The sequence below is a fragment of the Macrosteles quadrilineatus genome, unplaced genomic scaffold (genome assembly GCF_028750875.1).
Source record: "Macrosteles quadrilineatus isolate MER2022 unplaced genomic scaffold, UCM_ALF_1.0 Scaffold_6__1_contigs__length_79288215, whole genome shotgun sequence".
Taxonomy (NCBI): Eukaryota; Metazoa; Arthropoda; class Insecta; order Hemiptera; family Cicadellidae; genus Macrosteles; species Macrosteles quadrilineatus.
In genome coordinates this window covers 15,300,681-15,321,864 of record NW_026542599.1, presented here as the reverse complement: position 1 = coordinate 15,321,864, position 21,184 = coordinate 15,300,681, and the positions used below count along the sequence as shown (strand labels likewise).

Sequence of the window (21,184 nt, the reverse complement as noted above, 5' to 3'; positions counted from 1 at the left end):
TTTATTTATCAGTTAGGCATAGTTCATAGTTTGAATTGGCATTTGAAGGCATTACAACAGTAAGTTATTTAGAACTTTCAGCCTCATGAAGGTCTCATCACCTAAACAGAAACAAGGTATTGCTGGAGCTGCCTGCTTTTTGCTGTCTTGTAATGCGGAGCTGATTCTAACAGTAGCGAAATTGTTAAAACTTTGTATTGTATTTTCGGAAATAAAGACAGTGCTTTATACAAACTGTCTTGAAGATAAGGCAAATACTTACTTAACTTAGGCCTATTAAGTTACAACTTAGGTTTTAATCGTAGGCCTAACTGACGGATGTGGTTCAGATTTTATGAAATGCAAGTGGCTCGTCAAATGTTCTTTTATAAAATAAATTACCAGGGCCTAAAATTAAGAGTAGGCTCTGGCAAAGTATATACACATTTAAATTGTTTCAGGTAACATATAGGGCACGAACACTTGTCGGTAAGTTAGCATAAAACAGTTTGATCGCAAGGGATGGATGAAGGATGAATAAATTGTATGACTAAGCCGATAGTGAGTTTGATCCAGGAAGCTCTGCGGGTGTCAGTATAAACTGGCTGTAGAACGACAAAGTTACTGAAGTGGCTCATTCAACTATGTCTTAATGAATTAAAAATGGCTAGCCTACATGCATGTTTGGTTACATTAAGTCAAAGCATTATCTTGATCAATTTTAAGACTAAGTTAACTCACCTTTCACCTCTTTGAGACAAATGATATATGTTAACCCAATGAACTTGACCACCATTTTACCTAAAATTTATAGCCTATGCCTCGGCAAAAAAAATCGATAACTTATGTTTAACTTACACTAAGTTATTATTGTCTTGTTACAGATTCCTTGAAGGTGGCTCAACAAAATGCAAGGCATCAAAAGTAACATCTGATCAGTACGGTTCAAGAAGAAACGAGTGTTGAATTCTGATCTTTGTTTTAAATCAAGATTACACCTTATTTGGTAAGAACAGTTAATATATTATTTTGTAATCATATCCATGTGTGCATTAATGTCAATAGTGATAAGTCAACGGTAGTCTCTTGCTGGATCCCTTTTGGCTTAGCCAATCAAATACGAGATCACTGCAATGGTCAGAGCCGCTATCAATTTTTGCTGAAGCATCTGACAGTCGAGGCTTTCCTATAGTTTAATGATAGTTGGTTTACAAGTATGTACCAACATGTATTTGGGAAAAATTAAATCATGTTTATTCCAGCTAGAGAAGATTTAATTTACCATTTTAATAAAATTGTAGGCTATTGCAAAGCTATCCTCTTGAAAATGTTTCTTCAGGTAGTCACTCGTCACATTCAAAAATATGTAGGCTGCCTATAGACTATAGAGGATCAAGTAAATGTTTACCTAAATTTGTTAATGCCAACAACTTTTTTAGATTTATTTTTGATTTTATGATCTTAATCTTAATTCAACCCATCACTAACAAATTTGTGTTATTTTTATGTTTAGACTCATGCATCTTCGGCTAAAGCGACACACCCTGAGTTAGAGGCAGTTAATCAAATACTGGCTCGGACAAGCCAAATCAAGAGGTCTGAGCCAAATACAAGGTAAGTCTTAGTAGTGGTAAGTGAGTAGGCTTTTATAGTACAGTAGAACTTAGCTTATTCGAATTTCAGAGGAAAGAAAATATATTTCGAACTATGGGAAGTTTAAAATGTAGAGAGTTTGATTTATAGAGGTCAGAAAAATAAAATTTGAATTGTGGAGGTCCCAGTTTTAAGTGTGGAGTTTGAGAGAATGGAGACTAATGAACACATCTTGGGGGTCGGATTGTCAGTTCATGTTTCAACAAAGATATTTTTTGTCTTACGGTAATGCAGTTCGAATTGTAGAGGTTGACTTCGAATTTTTGAAGTAACAGTTTTAATTGTGGCAACAAAATTCAAATTGTAGAGGCTGTATTAAGCTTAAAACTACTTTGTACTATCGGTATATTATTTTTTTAATTTTAGAGGTTTTGTGAGGGGAACAGACAAACATTTCTAATTATATAGGTTTTCGAATTAGCGAGGTTCTACTGTATAGGTACAGTTTATGACTTGGCATAGTGAAAAATATAACACTTAAGTTCCAGAACATAAAAAATTGACGATGAATGTTTTTTACAGAGTGAAAATTATTTCAAGTGTTGCAGTCAGAAGAGATGTGTCTATTCTGTTTCTTCCTCTCTAATATAGTTATTTGTGCAACTAGTGAGAAAAGGGAGCAATTGACTCACTCGAGAGAAATACTTACTCACGAGCCGTAGGCGAGTGTGGAATGGTTTCTCGAGTGAGGCAATTGCACTTTGCACTCGAGTTGTACATTATATTTTTCCTACAGTTACCATAAAACAAATAAATGGTAAAGAAATGTGACATATTTTTACACAGAAGTGAACTTTTAATATTACATTTAATGATACAACAGCTGACCAGCTGATTTACAGCCAGTGCTGCCAACGTATTTTGCGCGCATACGACCTTGTCTGCATGTTACACGCTCACTATTTCGTGCCTTCACGTTGCAAATCTGGAGTGATTGAGACAAAGTAATTAGAGTGAGACAATGTTAACATTGTCTCACTGATGAGCGAATTGGCCACTTTGATTTCTAAAATCAGTGAGAGAACATGTACATTGTTAGGTAACTGTAGGAAAAATATTTTGCCAACAGCCGATCAATTTGTCAATGTTTTAAATCTATGCCAGTCTACAGACCAAAAATATTGTTACAACAATGTACATTGCCATATTGTACTATAGTTTTTCAATTTTTTTTAGGAACAAATGGGACAATATTCCTGGTTCTGGAGCCAAGCAACACCCAACACTTGGAAACAAAGACCAAGGATAGTTATTTTTAATTTAACAATTTATTCTTTTACTTTACAAAATTAACACCTAAATTTTAAAAGCTAGCTTTGGAAAATAAATATGTGTGTTTTAAAAATAAAACTATATTTCAACAACTCTTTTGTTTCAATTGATTAATATTTACAATTTGTCCAAGGTAGGCCTATATTGCTATTTTTGGTTTAAGTAGTGAGAAAATATTAGTCTTAAGATATATTTATGTGACCCTATCAAGCATATCGAATGTATTAAGAGAATTAACTATCACTGTAGGTGGCACGATCAGACCTAGACCCGGGACTGATATACTTTTTCATTTTGATGTCCTTAGAGGCCAAAAAAACTATTCATTCAAATTGTTATATATATATAACAACTATATATGTGTCCGTGAACGTGATAACTCAAGTAATTTTGTCTGGATTTGGCTTGAAGGTGTAGGGCAGGATAAACTTGAATGAGTTCCCGAACCAGCATGATCAGACTATGGGAACAGGGTGTTATGGGGTTTTTCTAATTTTTGACCCTCAAAACATAAAAATTCCCAATTCTTCTCTAAACCATTTTGAATAGCTTAAAAATATAAAAATAATTTAGTACATTAAAGTGTTTGTACAATTATTGGTAACGGAGAAAAAAAAAATTCAAAATTTCCTTGTTGATCTTTTGGAGGATACTGTAAGTAAACTGTTTTACGTAGTTTGATTGCTTAATGCTTATGGATATATTTTGAGAAGAATCTGGCAAAATAGCAGGAATCCAATTGATAAACATTTTAATAGGTCATCTTAACATTTAAAGCGGTTGTTATATAATATCAATAATCACTGGTATGAGAAGTACATCAGTGAGAAGTACCCGATCTCTATCACCTATGGCGAAGCCTAAGATTATTAACTATGGGGAGTGGGTCACCGGAAGACTGTCCCCCGGACAACTACCCCCCCCCCCCCCCCCAAGCAGGTTCCTACGTCATGTTAACATCAGAGATCGGGAGGGGGGAGAGTTTTCCAGTCACGGAAACACAAGTTTCGTTGTCAAACTGTTCTAATATCAAACGGAATTACCCAAATTAAAAATTACTATTACATAGCATCATATTTTGCTAAGGGGGTGGATAGCATTCCAGTCGCGAACACGGCTCCCATATTGGTAAGTTGGCAGATTTCGCGACGTCTTGTTTCACCGGGGGAGCCTGCATTTCCTGGTGAGTTATGAAACGACCTAAGCTTTAAATTAACTTTTTTTTAAAGTCTAATTGCCTGGGCCAAATGTAACACAGAGAAGCCTTTGCTCAATACTTTGAGGATGTGTTCAAATCAAATGCAGAAGTAAACAACGAGGAAGAGATATTTGAGTATTTGTAGTCTCCATTACAACTTGACTTCTCATTGCAGAAGTAAATATCATCGTAGGTGAAATCAATCATCGTCAACGATCTTCATTCTGACAAGGCTCCTGGTTACAACCTCATAACTGGCAAAATATTTATAGAGCTTCCACAAAAAGGAATTAAGTTTTTACCATGTTATTTAATACAATGTTAAGACTGGAATATGTACCAGCTCATTTCTAAAGGGTACAATCAATTGTCATCCCAAATCCTGGGAAGCCTCTTGAACAGGTAAGTTCATACCGACCTAAGTCTTTTACCAGTAATTCCCAAGGTATTTGAACTGGGTTCCCACAAAAATATCTTAAGTGACGTGAGTGTATTAACAGAATTCCCTGACGGAATTCTGTTAATTTCCCTGACCACAGCACATTTTAGGTACTGTGAGTTCTCAATATTTAGGTATAAGCTTTGACTATTATCCAATAGACAATGGTATAAGGTAAGTATTTATCGTTTAAAAAACTACTTATTTTTATTTAATACGGCCTCCGCCATTACACCTAATTTTAGTGAATTTTCCAAATGGGGAATAAGCTGTTGCCGCAGGTCTCTTGATAAGACCTAGACCACCAACCGATTTACTTTTTTGTTTTGACAAATTTGTTTATTTCATATTAAGCGTTCAAGATTTAAATAAAAAACACTCATTTTATTTTCTGTAGCAACACACCAACCTATTGTTGTGCAGAGTGTGGGAAACCTTTGTGTCAGTTAGATTCAGGCCCACTTTTATAAACGGGCAGACTGCGCATATGCCCAGGGGCACCGGAGGTTTAGGGGTGCCCCCCAACCACCGCCCGCCCGCACTAGGAAAAAAGGGGGCGCTGCTTTTGGGTTTGACCAGGGCTTCACTGACCCTTAACGCTGCCCTGGTTAGACTAATGTATCGGCAATCCTAAAATGCTATGGGAAGGGAGGGAAGAGGGAATTAGGTCCACGAGGTAGGAAGGGGAAAAGGAAGTAGTGAAGGCTAGCAGTGCAGAGTGGGAACCGTTTATGGCAGTTACATTAAGGTCATGGAAGGAAGGGAGAAGGTCCACGACATAGGAAGTGGTGAAGGAAGTAGTAAACAGGGTGTCTAGTTTATTTCCATTCTAAAATTCAAGACTAATTCCAGACTTTTCAAGACTAATTCCAGATTATTCAAGACTAGTTTTTTCAACAATTAGTGGGTGTTGATACTGAAATGTATCGATTCTCGATTCTTGATACCGATACCAATTTTTAAAGCTTAACAAAATTTTCTGAATAATACTACACCAACCCCTGTCTTTGTCATAAAGTAGTATTATGACAATGTGGTGTTTTCAAGTAAAGAAATAATGCAGCAATCAAAAATTCTAACTAGCAAATTTGGTTTTTTTTATCATGAAATCTTCCACGTACTGTACGTTGAGACATCATCATTGACTGCAGCGGTTACAGAAACGTGATCGACGTCGTCCGCGATCACGGCAAAATCATAAACATTTCCCGCGGCCTTGTAGACATCAATGACATCATCGTCGTCTCCCGAGGTCTCAGAAACGTCATCGTCATCGTCCGCGATCGCGGAAAAATCATAAACCTTTCCCACGGTCGTGTAGACATCATCGTCGTCTCCCGCGGTCACGGAAACGTCATCGTCATCTCACGCGGTTACGGAAACGTCATCGTCATCTCCCGCGGTCACGGAAACGTCATCGTCGTCGTCCGCGATCGCAACAAAATCATGAACATTTCCCGCGGCCGAGCAGATATCATCGTCGTCTCCCGCGGTCACGGAAACGTCATCGTCGTCTCCCGCGGTCACGGAAACGTCATCGTCATCTCCCTCGATCGCGGCAAAATCAATAACATTTCCCGCGGCCGAACAGATATCATCGTCGTCTCCCGCGGTCACGGAAACGTCATCGTCGTCGTCCGCGATCGCGGCAAAAGCATGAACATTTCCCGCGGCTGTTCAGACATCACCGTCATCTCCCGCGGTCACGGAAATGTTATCGTCATCGTCCGCGATCACGGCAAAATCATGGACATTTCCCGCGGCCGTGTAGACATCATCGTCATCTCCCGCGGTCACAGAAACGTCATCGTCATCTCCCACGGTCACGGAAACGTCATCGTCGTCGTCCGCGATCGTGACAAAATCATAAACATTTCCCGTGGCCAAAGCAGATATCATCGTCGTCTCCTGCGGTCACGGAAACGTCATCGTCGTCGTCCGCGATCGCGGCAAAATCATGAACATTTCCCGCGGCTGTTTAGACATCACCGTCATCTCCCGCGGTCGCGGAAACGTTATCGTAATCGTCCGCGATCACGGCAAAATCATGAACATTTCCGGCGGCCGTGTAGACATCATCGTCGTCTCCCGCGGTCACGGAAACGTCATCGTTGTCTCCCGCAGTCACGGAAACGCCATCGTCGTCGTCCGCGATCGCGGCAAAATCATGAACATTTCCCGCGGCTGTTTGGACATCACCGTCATCTCCCACGGTCACGGAAACGTTATCGTCGTCGTCCGCGATCACGGCAAAATCATGAACCTTTCCCGCGGCCGTGTAGGCATCATTGTCGTCTCTCGCGGGCACGGAAACGTCATCGTCGTCTCCCGCGGTCACGGAAACGTCATCGTAGTCTCCCGCTGTCACAGAAACGTCATCGTAGTCTCCCGCTGTCACAGAAACGTCATCGTCGTCTCCCGCTATCACAGAAACGTCATCGTCGTCTCCCGCTGTCACAGAAACGTCATCGTCGCTCTCGTGGTTTCGGAAAACGTCATCGTCGTCGTCCACTATCGCGGAACATTTCCCGAGGCCGTGTAGACATCATCATTGGCTTTTGCGGTTACGTAAACGCAAGACGACGATCGCGGCAAAATCATGAAAATTCCCGACTTTGAAATCAAATTTAAGACTAAATCCCGACTTTTCAAGACCATTTTGAAATTCAATACTAATTCCCGACTTTCCCGATTTTCCCGACTACTAGACACCCTGAGTAAAGGTGCTGAGTGTGGGAACCGTTTGTGGCATTAAGATTAATGTATCGGCTATCCTAAAATGCCATGGGAAGGAAGGGAAACAGGTCCACGACGTAGGAAGAGCTGAAGGAAGTAGTAAAGGCTAGCAGTGCAGTGTATGGGAACATTTGTATTTTGTATTATATCCATAAACATTTTTTTATATTTATTGTTTCATTAAAAACCATGAAACATGATTGCTACGCTCAACTGGTTTTCACTGCTATAAAAGCAAACCTAGTTTTCAAGTCGAGGCTTGCTTTTTATTAGAACATTAGATCACAGACAATATAATACTTTAATGTATTAAAGTATTAAAAAAGTATTATATTGTCTGTGATTAGATGCTAACTTACAGTATTTCCACAGACTATATCTGGCATCTTAGTTTCAGATCAATTCTGACCAAGTAGGCAAGGTTTTTAAATTTATCTATCAACTGATTTGTTAACAACTCAAATGATTAAGTTAGGCCTAAGTTAGATAGCCTTAATTCAAAGGCTTCGAGCTTGTTTTTTAATGTTAACCTAGTTTTTTTTTATTTTACTGGTTACAGCCAAGTAGTTATCAAAATTAATTGGGATAGCTCTAAGTGTAACCAACTAAGTTACTGACTGGATGTTATTGAAATGAAATCGTTAGGCCCTAAGTTATGCATACATCATTTAAAATTTAAAGGTGTTTTGTCACAGTGTCATATTTTCACTAATGTAAATGTCCCACACCCACAGTTAAAAATAGTTTTAAGGCCTAACTTACTTGAGTTTAAGAGCTAACTTAACTTATTAAATTAATAAATTATGTTCACTTAATTACTCTCAAGAGTTAAACTGACGTTCTAACATCCACTTAACTTAATTAATCAAACTGTAGGCCTAATTATTACAAAAAACCTTATTGCAAGTAAATTAATGCTTCTTAACCTAACTCAACAGTTGACAAATCAAGTAGCAGACGAATTTGATTACGCCTGCTCTCTGTCTCTCCGCTCGCGAGTCGCGAGAAACGGTGACGTCATCATCTTCATCCCGGGTCTGTCTGGCGCGCCGCTTGTGGAGCAAATTTGAACTAATTAATGACGTCATCGTCCTACTACGAGTCCTCCCCCCATCGCGACCGATCGTATTGTAAGCAAAAGCCAACACGATTGGCGGAACGTACTCGACTCGACTCGAACCCGGAGCCGGAGCGTTTAGTTAGGTGGTTTAGCTTTGGTTTTGGTGACATTTTCTGAGTCTGTTGTTCGTCGTTCATTTCATAGTTCATATACTAACTTGTAGCACAGCGCCCTATGAAATTATCATGTTTATGGTAAACTGGATAAAAACATTGTAACACTTGTGCACATTAATTTAAAAGATCACACTACTACGTGCGTGAGTTTTTTGCCAGTGACTCAACGATTAAGGTAATCTTAGATAGGCCTAAACTTATGTCATTTGAAACTGCATAACCTTATCTTTTATTTTGACAACAACGAAGAATTCAGCCGAACTAGTTTTTAAGCCGTATAAATGATTAAGCCTTATGTACGAAATGGAATTATCGTTTTGGCCGTTTAGGTGTAAGTATTGAAATATTGAAAACATCTTCGAGGTGAATTTAGTAGGCTAACAAAGCTGTCATCTCACTCACCCTTCACTCATATTTGCCTTTAAAAGTTAGGCTACTATGCATCCTAGTGGCGTCACAGTAGGTATTCTAGGCCTAGGCCCTAATCTTACTTGTGTGGTATTACTTACAATTTGTAAATTTTCAAGTCCAAGGTATAGCCTAACTTATAAGTAAACTTAGGCCTCAATGGCCTTCTAGCCTAAGCCTAAACTTTATGTTAAATTTCGGTAGGCCTACAAACCTAGGCTACAGTAGCCTACCTAATATAAGCTAGGCCATCTTCAAAGGGTATAGTCCCGCAGAGAACCTCCGATAGGCATAATATATCGGATGAATAACAATAAATATGGGTGTAGGTAACAAGACATAAGACATTTATTGATCTTTAGGCAAAATTACATGCAATCGATCTTGTCATGGATGCTTGAAATGCACAAGACAGTCATAAGTACAATAGTAAAACATGCTGACTAAAGCAAACATAAAAATAAGTGTTCATTCTACAAAAATAAATAAGAGTGGCTATTTTGGAAAAAAAACTAAAAACATCATGCAAAATTGATGGAGCTAAAGTCTGCTTCAAAATATTCTTTAAGGCTGTAGAAGGGCCTTACTATCAACCATGCATATATCACATTCTTAAAACTACCTAAGCTAACATGCTGAGCTGAAAAAGGCAAGCAATTGAAAAGGTCAATACCTGTAGCTTCGAAGGACGTGAGAACCTTGGTCAGTCTTGTGTAGGGTCTGCAGATTTTGTTTTGACCTCATGTACCATGGTTGTGTACGTGCCTGTGGAGAATGAGAGTGTTTAGGTGCTTTTTGGTATGTAAGAGACATGCAGAAATGTACAAGTTTATTACAGTTTGAATTTTTTCCTGTGAAAAAATAGGTTTGCAGTGTGTATTTGTGTCAGAGTTAGTGATGATTCCCAACATCTTCTTCTGGGCTACTAACACACTACTTATGGAGCTAGAATTTCCCCAAAACATCAACCCATAGACAATTCTACTTTGAAAAAGAGAGAAATAAACCATTCTTAAGCAATCAGGGGATATGCTGACTTTTAACTTTCTAACTAAACATATTATTCGGTGTAACGATTTACATAGGTGTTTGACATGCTCATGCCATGTTAGTTTCGAATCTATGTGCATACCCAGGAGCTTAACACACTGAGAGAATTCATTTTCTAAATTACCAGCACTTGTCAAAGTAAAAACAGCAGTTTGAGTTTTTTCCCTATTCATTATCAACATATTGGCTTTGTACCACTCATTTGCCTGATTAAGAATATTATTAGCAGCCACTGGGATTTCAGTAAGTAGCCTACTAAATTGTTTGTGAGAAAGGTTACATCATCAGCAAATAAGATGGATTTACATTCAACATTTGAGGAAAGGTCGTTTATGGCTATTAGGAACAGTAGAGGGCCCAGTACCGATCCCTGTGGTACCCCGTACTTAACCTCAGTTACATTAGAAAATGAGTTGTTTGACGAAACTTTTTGGAGCCGATCATTGAGGTATGATTTCAACAAAGAATTTTGATTGCCAATGATTCCATAAAAATCCAATTTGTGCAAAAGAATATTACGATCAACACAGTCAAAGGCTTTTGACAAATCACAGAGGACTGCGCCTGTGGGATTTCCGCTTTCAAAGCCAGCAAGTACGTGACTTATGAACACTTCGACTGCATCGATCGTAGATCTACCAGGCCTGACGTTTCGTTTCAATATTCTTAAGTTACTAGGCCTAGGCCTAATATCACATTGAATTTGATTTGACCATAGCCCTAGATAAGGGTACAGTTTCTTAACTGGGCTACCCTAATATTGATTGAAACTATCGATTCGATTAGTAAACCTTCATGCGATTTTTTCACCATCAGCAAGTTTGGTTGGGTAACTTAACTTAGGTTAGGTTATGATAGTTTAATTTTATAATAGATACATTTTAAAATATCAATTATTACATAATCAATATTTTCAATTTGATAGGCCTAGTTTCAATCAATATTAGCGTAGCCCAGTTAAGAAACTGTACCCCTAGATAACAACCAACAAAGCTTTTTCTTTTTTTGTCCTTAACTTAGTTTTTTTCTTAAGTTATCATTGATTACGTTTTTCTGTATTAGGGGCCTCTTTGTTTTGTTAACTTAAACTTAAGTTAGGCCTAAGTTGTAACTTAAAGTTAATACCAGTAAAGTATAGATACTTAAAGGGCCTAGGCCTATTTTGTTTTTGATTAAAAGTGTTAACATGCTTGCTACCGATCGCCACATAAGTCTATATGTGACGCTACGGTCATTGCCAAGGACCGAAGGTATACATTTTAATATTACACATAGACCGGGTGTCACTTGGTTAACAGTAGCAGCACACTAACCGTGGGCCAGTGATGCAGCAAAGTAAAAATCTGTTGACACATCACTAAATCATCATATCCACAGACAAAGTGACGCACATAAATGTGACGGACATTCCTGTAGACCACTGCATAGAAATTAAACTTAGGCCCTTCAAACAGACTGTTGGGAGATATAGGCCCTAAGCTTTTTAATAACATTGGACACCAACGCAAATCCGCGTCGTCAGTCTATTTTAATTTTACCAGCTGTCGCAAAGCCTATATGCCTAGGCAGTCTATGGGTAGAAATTGGCCGTCGCATATGTGTGTAACTGGTCCATAAGTTATGTAGGCCTACCGTAGCCTATGATAAATTTAGTAGGCTACTATTGTGGTAGCAACGTGTTTAAATACTTTATTAATTTTTTTTTGTCCTAGGACGCTAGGCACGAGCCCGGAATTGTTAAATTCACATTACTTCAGGCTAGACCTAGGGGTTACGGCAATATCACTTGGATAAAATCCATTGGTGATTTGGCGGGGTTTGAACCCAGGAACCAGAGTCCCGCGCTCTAACTAAACTAGACCAGCTCGCTCCCCCGACGTGTTTAAATACTTGTTGATAGTTTTATTTTTTAAATATATATACAAACATAAACAAATCATATCTTACTCAATGATGAATAATTACTTAGGATGCTGTATTTAACATTGAATAAGTTAACCTAAGGTAGGACACACGTATTTGTAAACTGCACACATTTAAAAGTAGAATAAACTGTGGGTGAAGTTGATCGGTAGCTGATTGTTTTCATTGTTATCATTTAGCAACCAAAAGTAAGTACTTTATTAAGTTAACTTTTATTCTGTCGTTGGCAATAGGCCTTTAATCAACGTCACTTCACTTCACTACAACTAGAACTATGGTAACTTAACTTTAAGAATACCAAAAACACTGCTGCTAGTCTGCTAAGCTAAGTGGAGGTTAATTGAAGAGAGTATCATTAACTTAGATTATGAGAAGAATAACATCGTTGATTAAAAAATTACCTTTCATTGACTATAGAAATATTTCAAGTGATTCTGTAGGCTTAAGCTAGTCGAAATAATGTTTTCTATAAAAAGGGAATTTCGACACTTTATGAAGATAAGTTTAAACTCAAACAAAATTCCAAAACCTAATCCTGTGTTTTTTTTTTTTAGATGCCAAGATGATGCCCTTACCAGAAAACGAAGATGTAGTGTGCTACTTTGTCATAAAACATTCATGGAAGGGGAAGTAAGTAAATACTGTAAACTCAACCTTAGGCCTACTTAAAAAAAAGACTGTTGTGATTGAAAGTGCTTACATAAGAAAACACTAGGCCTACCTATATACAACATGTGGTGATTCATTGTTATTGCAGCTATAAGTTAACCTCCATCCCAATGTTTATGTAATAAATGTATTGAAGAAGGGGAAAAATGTGCTTGTAACGTTGCTTTACTTAGTTGTTAGATTTGGTGACTGAATGGTCTGGAGACAACAAATTAGATGGGGAGTTCCCTTCTTTCTACTCGGAGTTTTCAAATCTTTAAAAGTTTTTCCTACTTCCAGATCTGCAGACAACTCAAGTAGAATTTAAAAGTGAAGTATTTTCAAGATATCACACAATGTTTGAACTTGTGGTTTTCTTGTTAAATAATCAGTGTATTGGTTGCTAATTAACCATGTTGGTAGATCAAAATAACAAGGAAAAAAGAAACAAAAGACTTGGCACGTGTGTTTATAACAAGCTATCCACAGTCTACTAGGAAATTAAAAAATACATTGCAAAGGGAAACATATCAGTTGTAATTATTGAGTAAAGATTACACTGAATATTACTTGATATAGGTAGGCCTAAAGGAAAATAGTTCCGATCAAATTCTGATTATTTTACTTAGCCCTTTCCTAAAACTTCAAAACTTAATCCCTGAAATACTGAGACATTACTAGTAAATCAATTACATCTGGGGGTTTTAATTGGCATAACACTATTACAATGCTAAATCCCTATGAAAAAATACAGAATCTCAATGTCTTTTGAAGTAGGTAGTAGCGAAAAGCGAATTTTTTTTATCTGCATTAGAAAACACTTTGAAAATTTTAACACTAAAAGAACTGAAGAGATGGTTTGAATCTAATGAACTTTTACTAAATTAAATCTAACATTATGCAATTCCACAACAGAAATAACAATAAAAACCAAAAACTCAATGGAACGGATTTTAATGTCACTGATAAATATAAATTTCTTGGGATTAATATAGATAATAAAAGTTTCAATTGGAAATCACACATTCAATATTTGGTTAGTAAATTGACTTCTTTTAGGTTTGCAAGTAAATGTCTTCAAAATTCAGTGTCACTAGCAACATTAAAAATGATTTATTATGCTTATATACACTCTCTGCTTCGATATATGGAATTGTTCTGTGGGGAAACTAAAAGGATATTAGCAAAGTTTTTAAAGTCCAAAAAAGTATTATTAGAGTGATGATAGGGGCAGAATATGGATCAAGCTGTCGTCATTCTTTTAAGGAATTAAAAATAATGCCATTGACTTCTGTGTACCGGTACGTACATCTATGAAAAAGTAAATTTTGTTCATTTAAAAATATACCCTTTTTGATTAATTTAGACTCACTCATAGTTTACCTGAAACCTAAATATGCTAAATTATCCAATTCATAAACACTCTCATTTTGAAAAAACCCATCATATGGGGATATGTCTATATAATAAGATCCCCTCAAAAATTAAATCCTAGGATAGCCTACATAAAAATTTAAAATTTGGACTAAAGCATTATTGGTGGAGAAATTATATTTTCTCCCTGGCTGATTTCTTAAATGACCATGACATTAATTGACCATTAGTTTATATGAAAGTGAAATATGACTCAGATTGTTTTTTTTTTTTTTTAATTGTTTTGTCTGTGACATTGTTTCAAGATCTTCATTTAATTTTTGTTGTTGCTAACTTTTTTGAATTGGTAACTTTCTCTCAATTGTTCTGTTCTTGTTGTATTTTGTTGTAACTTTTTAGTTTTAGTTTTTATAACTTATTGAATGACCATGCATCTGTTCACCATTGCCTTTGTAATGAAGAATGTTATGTCATAGATAAAACATACTCCCTTAGTAGATTTGTCATCCTTATGGAACAGCTGAAGCCAATTTTATTGTTAGTTCTGTACGTCCAAATATAGAGGTTGTGTTTTGTTTACAATTTGTTTCTTGTTATTTCAGTAATTTAAAAACTCATTTAACCAAACAAAACGATAAAATTGAACGATGTTGCTTAGTCTATGATTATATGCAATAAAATACTTATGACATTACTTATGAAACTAATATGATTTTTTTATATAATATTTTTATCTGCTGTCATTTGTGAGCGTAAAATTTTAACATCGAAAAACGGGTTTTGATGACTAGAGAGGGAAGAACAATTCTGTACGAGTAGCAAACAAGCAGGATCATAAAAGTGTAAATTATTTTTGTTTAATTGCAATGTTTTACATTAGAGAGTTGTTATTATTTCAGCAATCATATGTTTATGGTTTGTAATAAAAATGTTTTTCGTAAATTATAAAATAACTGTTTACGATATTGTCTATCCAATTAACCACAACCGAGCAAGGCTTGGGACTTGGACGAATAGAAGTCATAATTTCCGATGACTTAAAAGAGTCAACTTAAAGATAAATAATCAATCACTCCACTCCAGTTATCAAAACTGAAAACGAACGCTCTTTTAGTCTTGTGTGTATCATGTGTTTACTATGAACAGCTGTAATTAATAAAAATTATTCGTCTGTTTAAGTAATCACAATCTTTTATTTATAAGAAATACATTGGGATTTTGATGGCCTGTGGGGCATAGCCCGAGGACTTTTATTACAGGAATTTGTGAAAGGGGCCGTCTAAACAAAAAATACTTAATTTTGACACACCGTTTGTAAAAATCCGTCCACTGTTAACAAAGGTGTAGTGTTTTGTAGAAATGGCCTTCACGTATCATATATAAAGATTATAAATGACAAAACTGCCCTTGAATTTCCCCTTGAATTTTATTAAAGGAAACATCCACTAATCAATACTAAGTGCATCAAATTATTCCGCCTCATATTTTATGCATAGCTTTAACTGATTGATCATCACAAAAACTATTACCCAGGAAATAGGTTGAGAATCCATTTAGTTGCTTGTGATGAAAAATTAAATTTGTATTAACCCATTTGCATCGGATAACGTACCAGTACGTCAAGTCAGTGATGTACAGTATCACGGCTGACGTACTGGTATGTCATCCATGAAATTTGAAAATTTGGTTTTTTAAATAAATGAGCCATTTATACTCACAACTAGCTGTACCTGCGGGCTTTGCCCCGTTTAACTTTATAAGTGAGCTCGTTCGCATGGCTCAATCACGTCCTGGTGAAGTTCGTTCGCTACGTTCACTCACTTTTAAGTTGGAGCTCGTTTGCTACGCTAACTCACCTCCAGGTTGAAGTTTGTTCGCTACGCTCACTCACCTTTTGGTTGCAAATTAGCTGTTGTCATAAATGTAAGAGAAATAATAGTGCTGCACCCTATTTTGGGCTGCTATTTTTGTCTGTTATTTATTTGTGATAACATTGTGTCTTTGTTATAATTATCTGTCCTACGTAAAAAAGGGGGTTTTGAGAAGTAAGTAATAAAATGTTAGTCACAGAACTAGCACTTGTATGGGCTAAATATCAAAGTTATCATTTTTTATATTTTGAACCTTTTACTGTGTGCTGTGTAAGTTACTGCCTGGAACTCTTTTCTTAATTTAATTGCGTTATTCCTCTTCCTTAATGACACTTAGTTATATGAAATTTTTATAAACTACAGTCAAATAGCAAGGATTAAAGGCTGTTTTTCGTAGCCTTCTGTTTATCAGTACAAACTCAATAAACAAGGGCCAGGTACAGCCGTTTTCACCCAGCGACCGAATTCAGCAAGAAAAATTCAATGCATACAAAACTTGCTTGACATTTTTAATTCCGCAGCCGAATTTGGCAGCTTTGAAAATCTGTCATAATATAATCAAAGACTGAATTAATAGGGGTTTTCTGGAGATAAGTCTCAATATTAGTGTATAACCACATCATTAATTAAATCCCTCACACAGTAGCACAAACTCGTGCACTAATCGATCTAGTTAACTTACGTCTTTATATTTTTCCTTTGACTTATCCAACGCTCTGTTTCAGATACAAGCGTATTTTCTCCATCGGCACCACAGGCATTACCACCTACAAGCCGCAGACTCTAGAAGTGACCAACAGATGGCTGTACGCAGATGTGACTTTGCTCAAAGTGTCTCCGTCGTCGCCGCAGGAGTTCATGATCACGGCTCGCAAGGAGGGCAACAAGAAGGGCGACACCATGAGGTTCTCTACCGAACATCGAGCGCAGCTGCTGTCCGAGGCGTTCAAGTCTCGTCACATGTTCCACGAGCGGTGGACCGAGACTCAGGTAGACAATGGATACTTGAGTAGACATCGAGATATGTACCAGCCATAATTAACGTATAGAACATGGTTGAGTAAGTTGCTGACAGAGAGATATAAATTTGGATTTTCCTTATTTAGTTTAAGGTACTAGGCGATGATTGATGTTACTTAAAATATGTTATAGTTTAAAATACTTAGTCCATTTAATTTATCTTCAATATGAAGTTGCTATTCTACAAATATGTATAATTGGATCACACTCTATTGATGGTAAAATTCAACTCGATCATTTTTCAATCCAAAATTGGCCTCAGTTTAAATATGGAATGGAATGTCTATTCTATCAGAAGTCGATTAGCAATTCAGCAATAGCTGAAGTTTTCATCTGTTTTTGTTTGTATATTTATTTCTCAGCTATGTACCAAAATATTGTCATAGTTTTTTGTAAAAAATTTCCAAATACCTGAAAGGGCAGGTAACGTCAAAAAAATTTGTTTAGGACCCAGGGAAACAAAAACCGGTAGTCAGGGGTGAAAGAATACGAAAACAGGATTTTGTAAGTACAGTCTCTTCACTAATGACACTCTCTCAAGTGTGTGTCCTACTTGCTGATAATAAATGAAGTGAAAGTTGCATTCTTTTTTCAAATTTAAACCTATTTTAAAAAGGTAGCCTATGTCAACCAATTTCTAAATTGAAAATTTATAACATCTCCTACTATACAAGTCAAAGTAAATGTTACGCAATTTTCCTAGAAGGAGCCTTGGTTCCACATTATTTAGATAGCTTCAGAGTCATTGTGTGTCTATGTGGATAATCAACAAACACCTCCCCCCCTCCAAACAGCTGATATAAGCAAAGATAAGAGGAACAGCTGTTTAACACCACAGAGACTATTATCTCTACTGATTGTAGACTGTGTTTGCACGTTTTAGTTTATTATACAAAAGTTGTGTCCTTTGAACTGATATGTTAACATTTCGTTCTACAAATCTTATTTAAAAGTTAAAACAAATCCCAATCAATTTGAAAGGTCACACTAATATAATTACAGATTGAAAAATAACAAATAATAATTTTTCTCCTATTTACTCTCTGTGAAATGATTTTAGTGAACAAAACCTAGATACATCCCACAAGTATTGCTGCACATAGGGGGGTAATTAGGAATAGGGAATACTATGTTTATATTCATACAAAAAAAGGACATCCAAGCTGATGGTAAAAACTATAAGTTAATCCATACACACACAAAAATCATTCTGATTGAATGGTTGTCTGATCATGCGGTTTGAATGGTTTTGGTAACTAGTCCCCCTCTAAAAAAATGCAAATCAGTTTGTTGAAAATTAATAAAATCCAAAAGGCCTGATTAAAAATGCAGTTAGCCCATACTTATGCCAGAAAATATCAAAGCTTGTCAAATATTACTAGAGTTGTCTTCTTCAAACACCAACAATGTTTTACACCGATTCATTTTTGTTTCTGTTCCAACTAAAATACGACTTATAAAAACGGTTTGAGTGATAAAATAACAGAATTATAAAAAAACTTTGTAGGCTGGTGACCAAAATTGATAGGTATACAACAGCCTAACTTTAGTTCCTAAATATCAGAGTTACTCCCACCACTTATAACCATTATAAGTGTTTTTGACAAGCTTATGGGAGAAAGATACTTTTTTGTCCTAGGACGCTAGGCACGAGCCTGGGATTGTTTTTCACATTACTTCAGGCTAGACCTAAGGGTTGTGGCATTATCACTTAGATCCATTGGTGATTTGGCAGGATTTGAACCCGGGACCTCTTGGACCAAAGTCCCGCGCTCTAACCACTAGACCAGCTCGCTCCCCACTGTGAGAAAGATACTGCTGATACTGTTTATTTTACTTTTAACACAACAATTTTACTCCTCATCAACTTACCTCTAAAACTAAGTGCTGAATATGGTCCTGCAAACTGTTTAGCTTTTAGTCTGTATAACATATAATTTCAGTCTTAAAAGTTTTACTACTACTAAATATTGTGCAGCATGTAACTAAATACTCTGCAGTATGTAAATATAATGTGTTTGATTTGGATGTTATGCAACGATAATTCTGCTCTTGTAAAAGTGTTTACTCTAGGTTATTCTGTATTTTTCAGAAGTATGAGGCATTCAAGCACCATTGGTCTGGCACTAGGTTGCCTGTGCTGCTTGAGGTAACGCCTATATCCGTGGACCAGTTGGATACAGCTACCTCACAGATATTGGCATCCTACTGCTTCAAGGATATCCAAACAATCCAGTTGGTCAAAGATGTAGCCTACGGGTTTGTCATAGTATCCGGGAGTTTCGGGAGAAAGGTAAATAAATTTTACTGATTAGTATTTGGGTATAAACAATTTTTCAATGAGCATTTGTGGATTTTTCTAATTTTTTAGATATTAGTAAAAGACTTGTGTGCATTACGAGCACAAATAGTCATTCCCACTTTTGAAATGTTTATTCCAAATGTATCATCTACAGTTATTGAGCGGCAATGGCATGCTTTATATTTATGCTCTTACACAAATAGGGAAATATCTACCTATCTAATGATTTCAGATAATTGTTTCTGGTCCTTTTTTGTTGTAAAAGATGGGCATACATAATTTTGGTGTAATAGTATAGATGTGTTCTAGTTCTAATGAATGTATGTTTGATTTTGTTACAGCACATGTTCATCAGTCAAAACCGAGATGAGGTTATAAAAAAGATCCAAGAGATGGCCACATTTTACCTAGCTCTGAAAATAGATGTTGCATCTGAAGAAATTTCAATTGACGAATTTGCCAATTTAAGGTTTGGGAAATACAGGTATGATTCTTGTTTTAGTTCTGGCAATGTGCAAAATTTTTCTTATTTCTATCTTATTTCCTTGATTTTTCTAGAATGTGCAAAATATTTGTCTAGGCAGTGAAGTAAATAAAAAAAAAATAAAATTTGAATTAACTCAAAGCTACAATAGTCTGAATCTCTTGTTTGGTAATTGCTAGTTTTCACTTAGGCCGATATACGTTTTGCAGTTCGAAGGCTTAAAAATAGGTTTGATTATGTGGTCATGCAATCTTCTTGTTCCAGTGAGGACGAGTTTATCACGTCAGTCGTGGAGTTCACAGTAGAGAAGATCCAAACCAACAGACACACGGATGCAGAGCGTCGTCTGCTATGTCTCAGCCAGGCTTGTCTGATAGAGCGAGACGTACAGACTTACAACGCGGTCACACTGCGGCCGCTGGTGGACGTGACGGCCCTGATACGCTGCGACGACAACTCTCAGCTGTTCACCATAGAGTACGCTGATGGCAGCTCCAAGACGTACCTCACCACCAACAGGTCGGCTATGGGAGTACTTTAGATAGTTTAAAAGGAAAATTAAAGTTGTATGTCTAAAAGTATACACTAGTGTTTCAATATTAAGAGGGTTCCACCCACCGGCTGAATTTTTGTACAAAGACAATCTGCTCAAAGCCCAAGTCTTTTTCTACTAATAAAAAGCCTTAATCTTAATCTTTTGTGACAGATCGGCAAGAACCTAATATAGTCTACGTAGATCGGTCACCAATTCTATACTAACACGTTTGATTATATTTACAGAGATTCACTGTTGGCAACACTGCTAGACGGAGTGAGGGGGTCAGGAAACATGGATGTCCACGTGAAGATGAAACCTACAGCCAGGGGCAAGAGAATGGGCCCTTTTTATGCAACCATGGAAGAAGAGGTAGGCAGTACCTCTCTTATTCTCAAACTCCATTAAATCTTCGTAAAATTTATTATTTACTTAAGTCTAATTTAAAGTTTAATATCTTGAATATCTTGACTGTCTTGCAACTAAACAAGTAATAATAGCAGTGTGTTAAGAATTTTTAGCCTTTCTGTTGTAAAACTCTGTCTCAATTTTGTGTAATAGAACAGGATTGGCATTGAATTTGTTTCAATTTTTTCACACCACTCTGTTTAGTTAATTTAATTTGTACACTCTTTTATTTTTATTTCAAACAAAATAGAGAGTAAGATGAGGCGTTTTATAAAATTTTGATAAAACAATTACCGTTATTGGGATAACAATTTTAGCTGAAAGACTAAAGTTCATCTTTGAACAAGAAACACAAAAAACACTAACACAATTAAAAGAGTCTTCCTAAGTCAAGCATTTTTATAAAGCATGCTTATGATCTCAGTCTCTTATAATCTGTCGTTGAAATGCTAGAAAGCATTATTAGGCCTAATTAATGATCCCATGATAAATTCGCTCAGAGTTGAATTTTACAGTTTAAGTCAGAGTTGACCAATTGATTTCAGACTAAATGGTTTATGCTCTCTTGCTACATAAATTGACCCTATGAAAGTAGTAATAATAATTGCTCATTCTAGCGTGGCCTGTGGTAGTACTGGCCAGTTTTTA

The 21,184-nt window shown here is 36.5% G+C and overlaps 1 protein-coding gene and 1 long non-coding RNA gene across 4 annotated transcripts in view; both read left to right on the top strand.

Annotated features, from left to right (window-relative positions):
* Positions 1-77: 77 nt before the first annotated feature.
* LOC128996915 (uncharacterized) lies at positions 78-2,990 on the top strand. The gene is made up of 3 exons (XR_008491072.1): positions 78-985; positions 1,493-1,593; positions 2,809-2,990. It is a non-coding gene; the product is annotated as an uncharacterized LOC128996915 (long non-coding RNA).
* Positions 2,991-8,511: 5,521 nt separating this feature from the next.
* Positions 8,512-21,184, top strand: part of LOC128996467 (dnaJ homolog subfamily C member 13-like) — a 57,977-nt gene continuing 45,304 nt past the window's right edge. The window contains exons 1-7 of one of the 3 annotated variants that reach the window (XR_008491048.1): positions 8,512-8,688; positions 12,449-12,524; positions 16,513-16,777; positions 18,900-19,100; positions 19,451-19,593; positions 19,858-20,112; positions 20,374-20,500. Coding sequence is in view for 2 of the 3 variants with exons in the window: in XM_054421822.1 (XP_054277797.1) it covers positions 12,457-12,524; positions 16,513-16,777; positions 18,900-19,100; positions 19,451-19,593; positions 19,858-20,112; positions 20,374-20,500 (1,059 nt within the window). In the remaining variant the exon portion in view is untranslated. The remainder of the gene's footprint in view (positions 8,689-12,448; positions 12,525-16,512; positions 16,778-18,899; positions 19,101-19,450; positions 19,594-19,857; positions 20,113-20,373; positions 20,501-21,184) is intronic. The other 2 variants (XM_054421823.1, XM_054421822.1) reach the window with 2 other exon arrangements.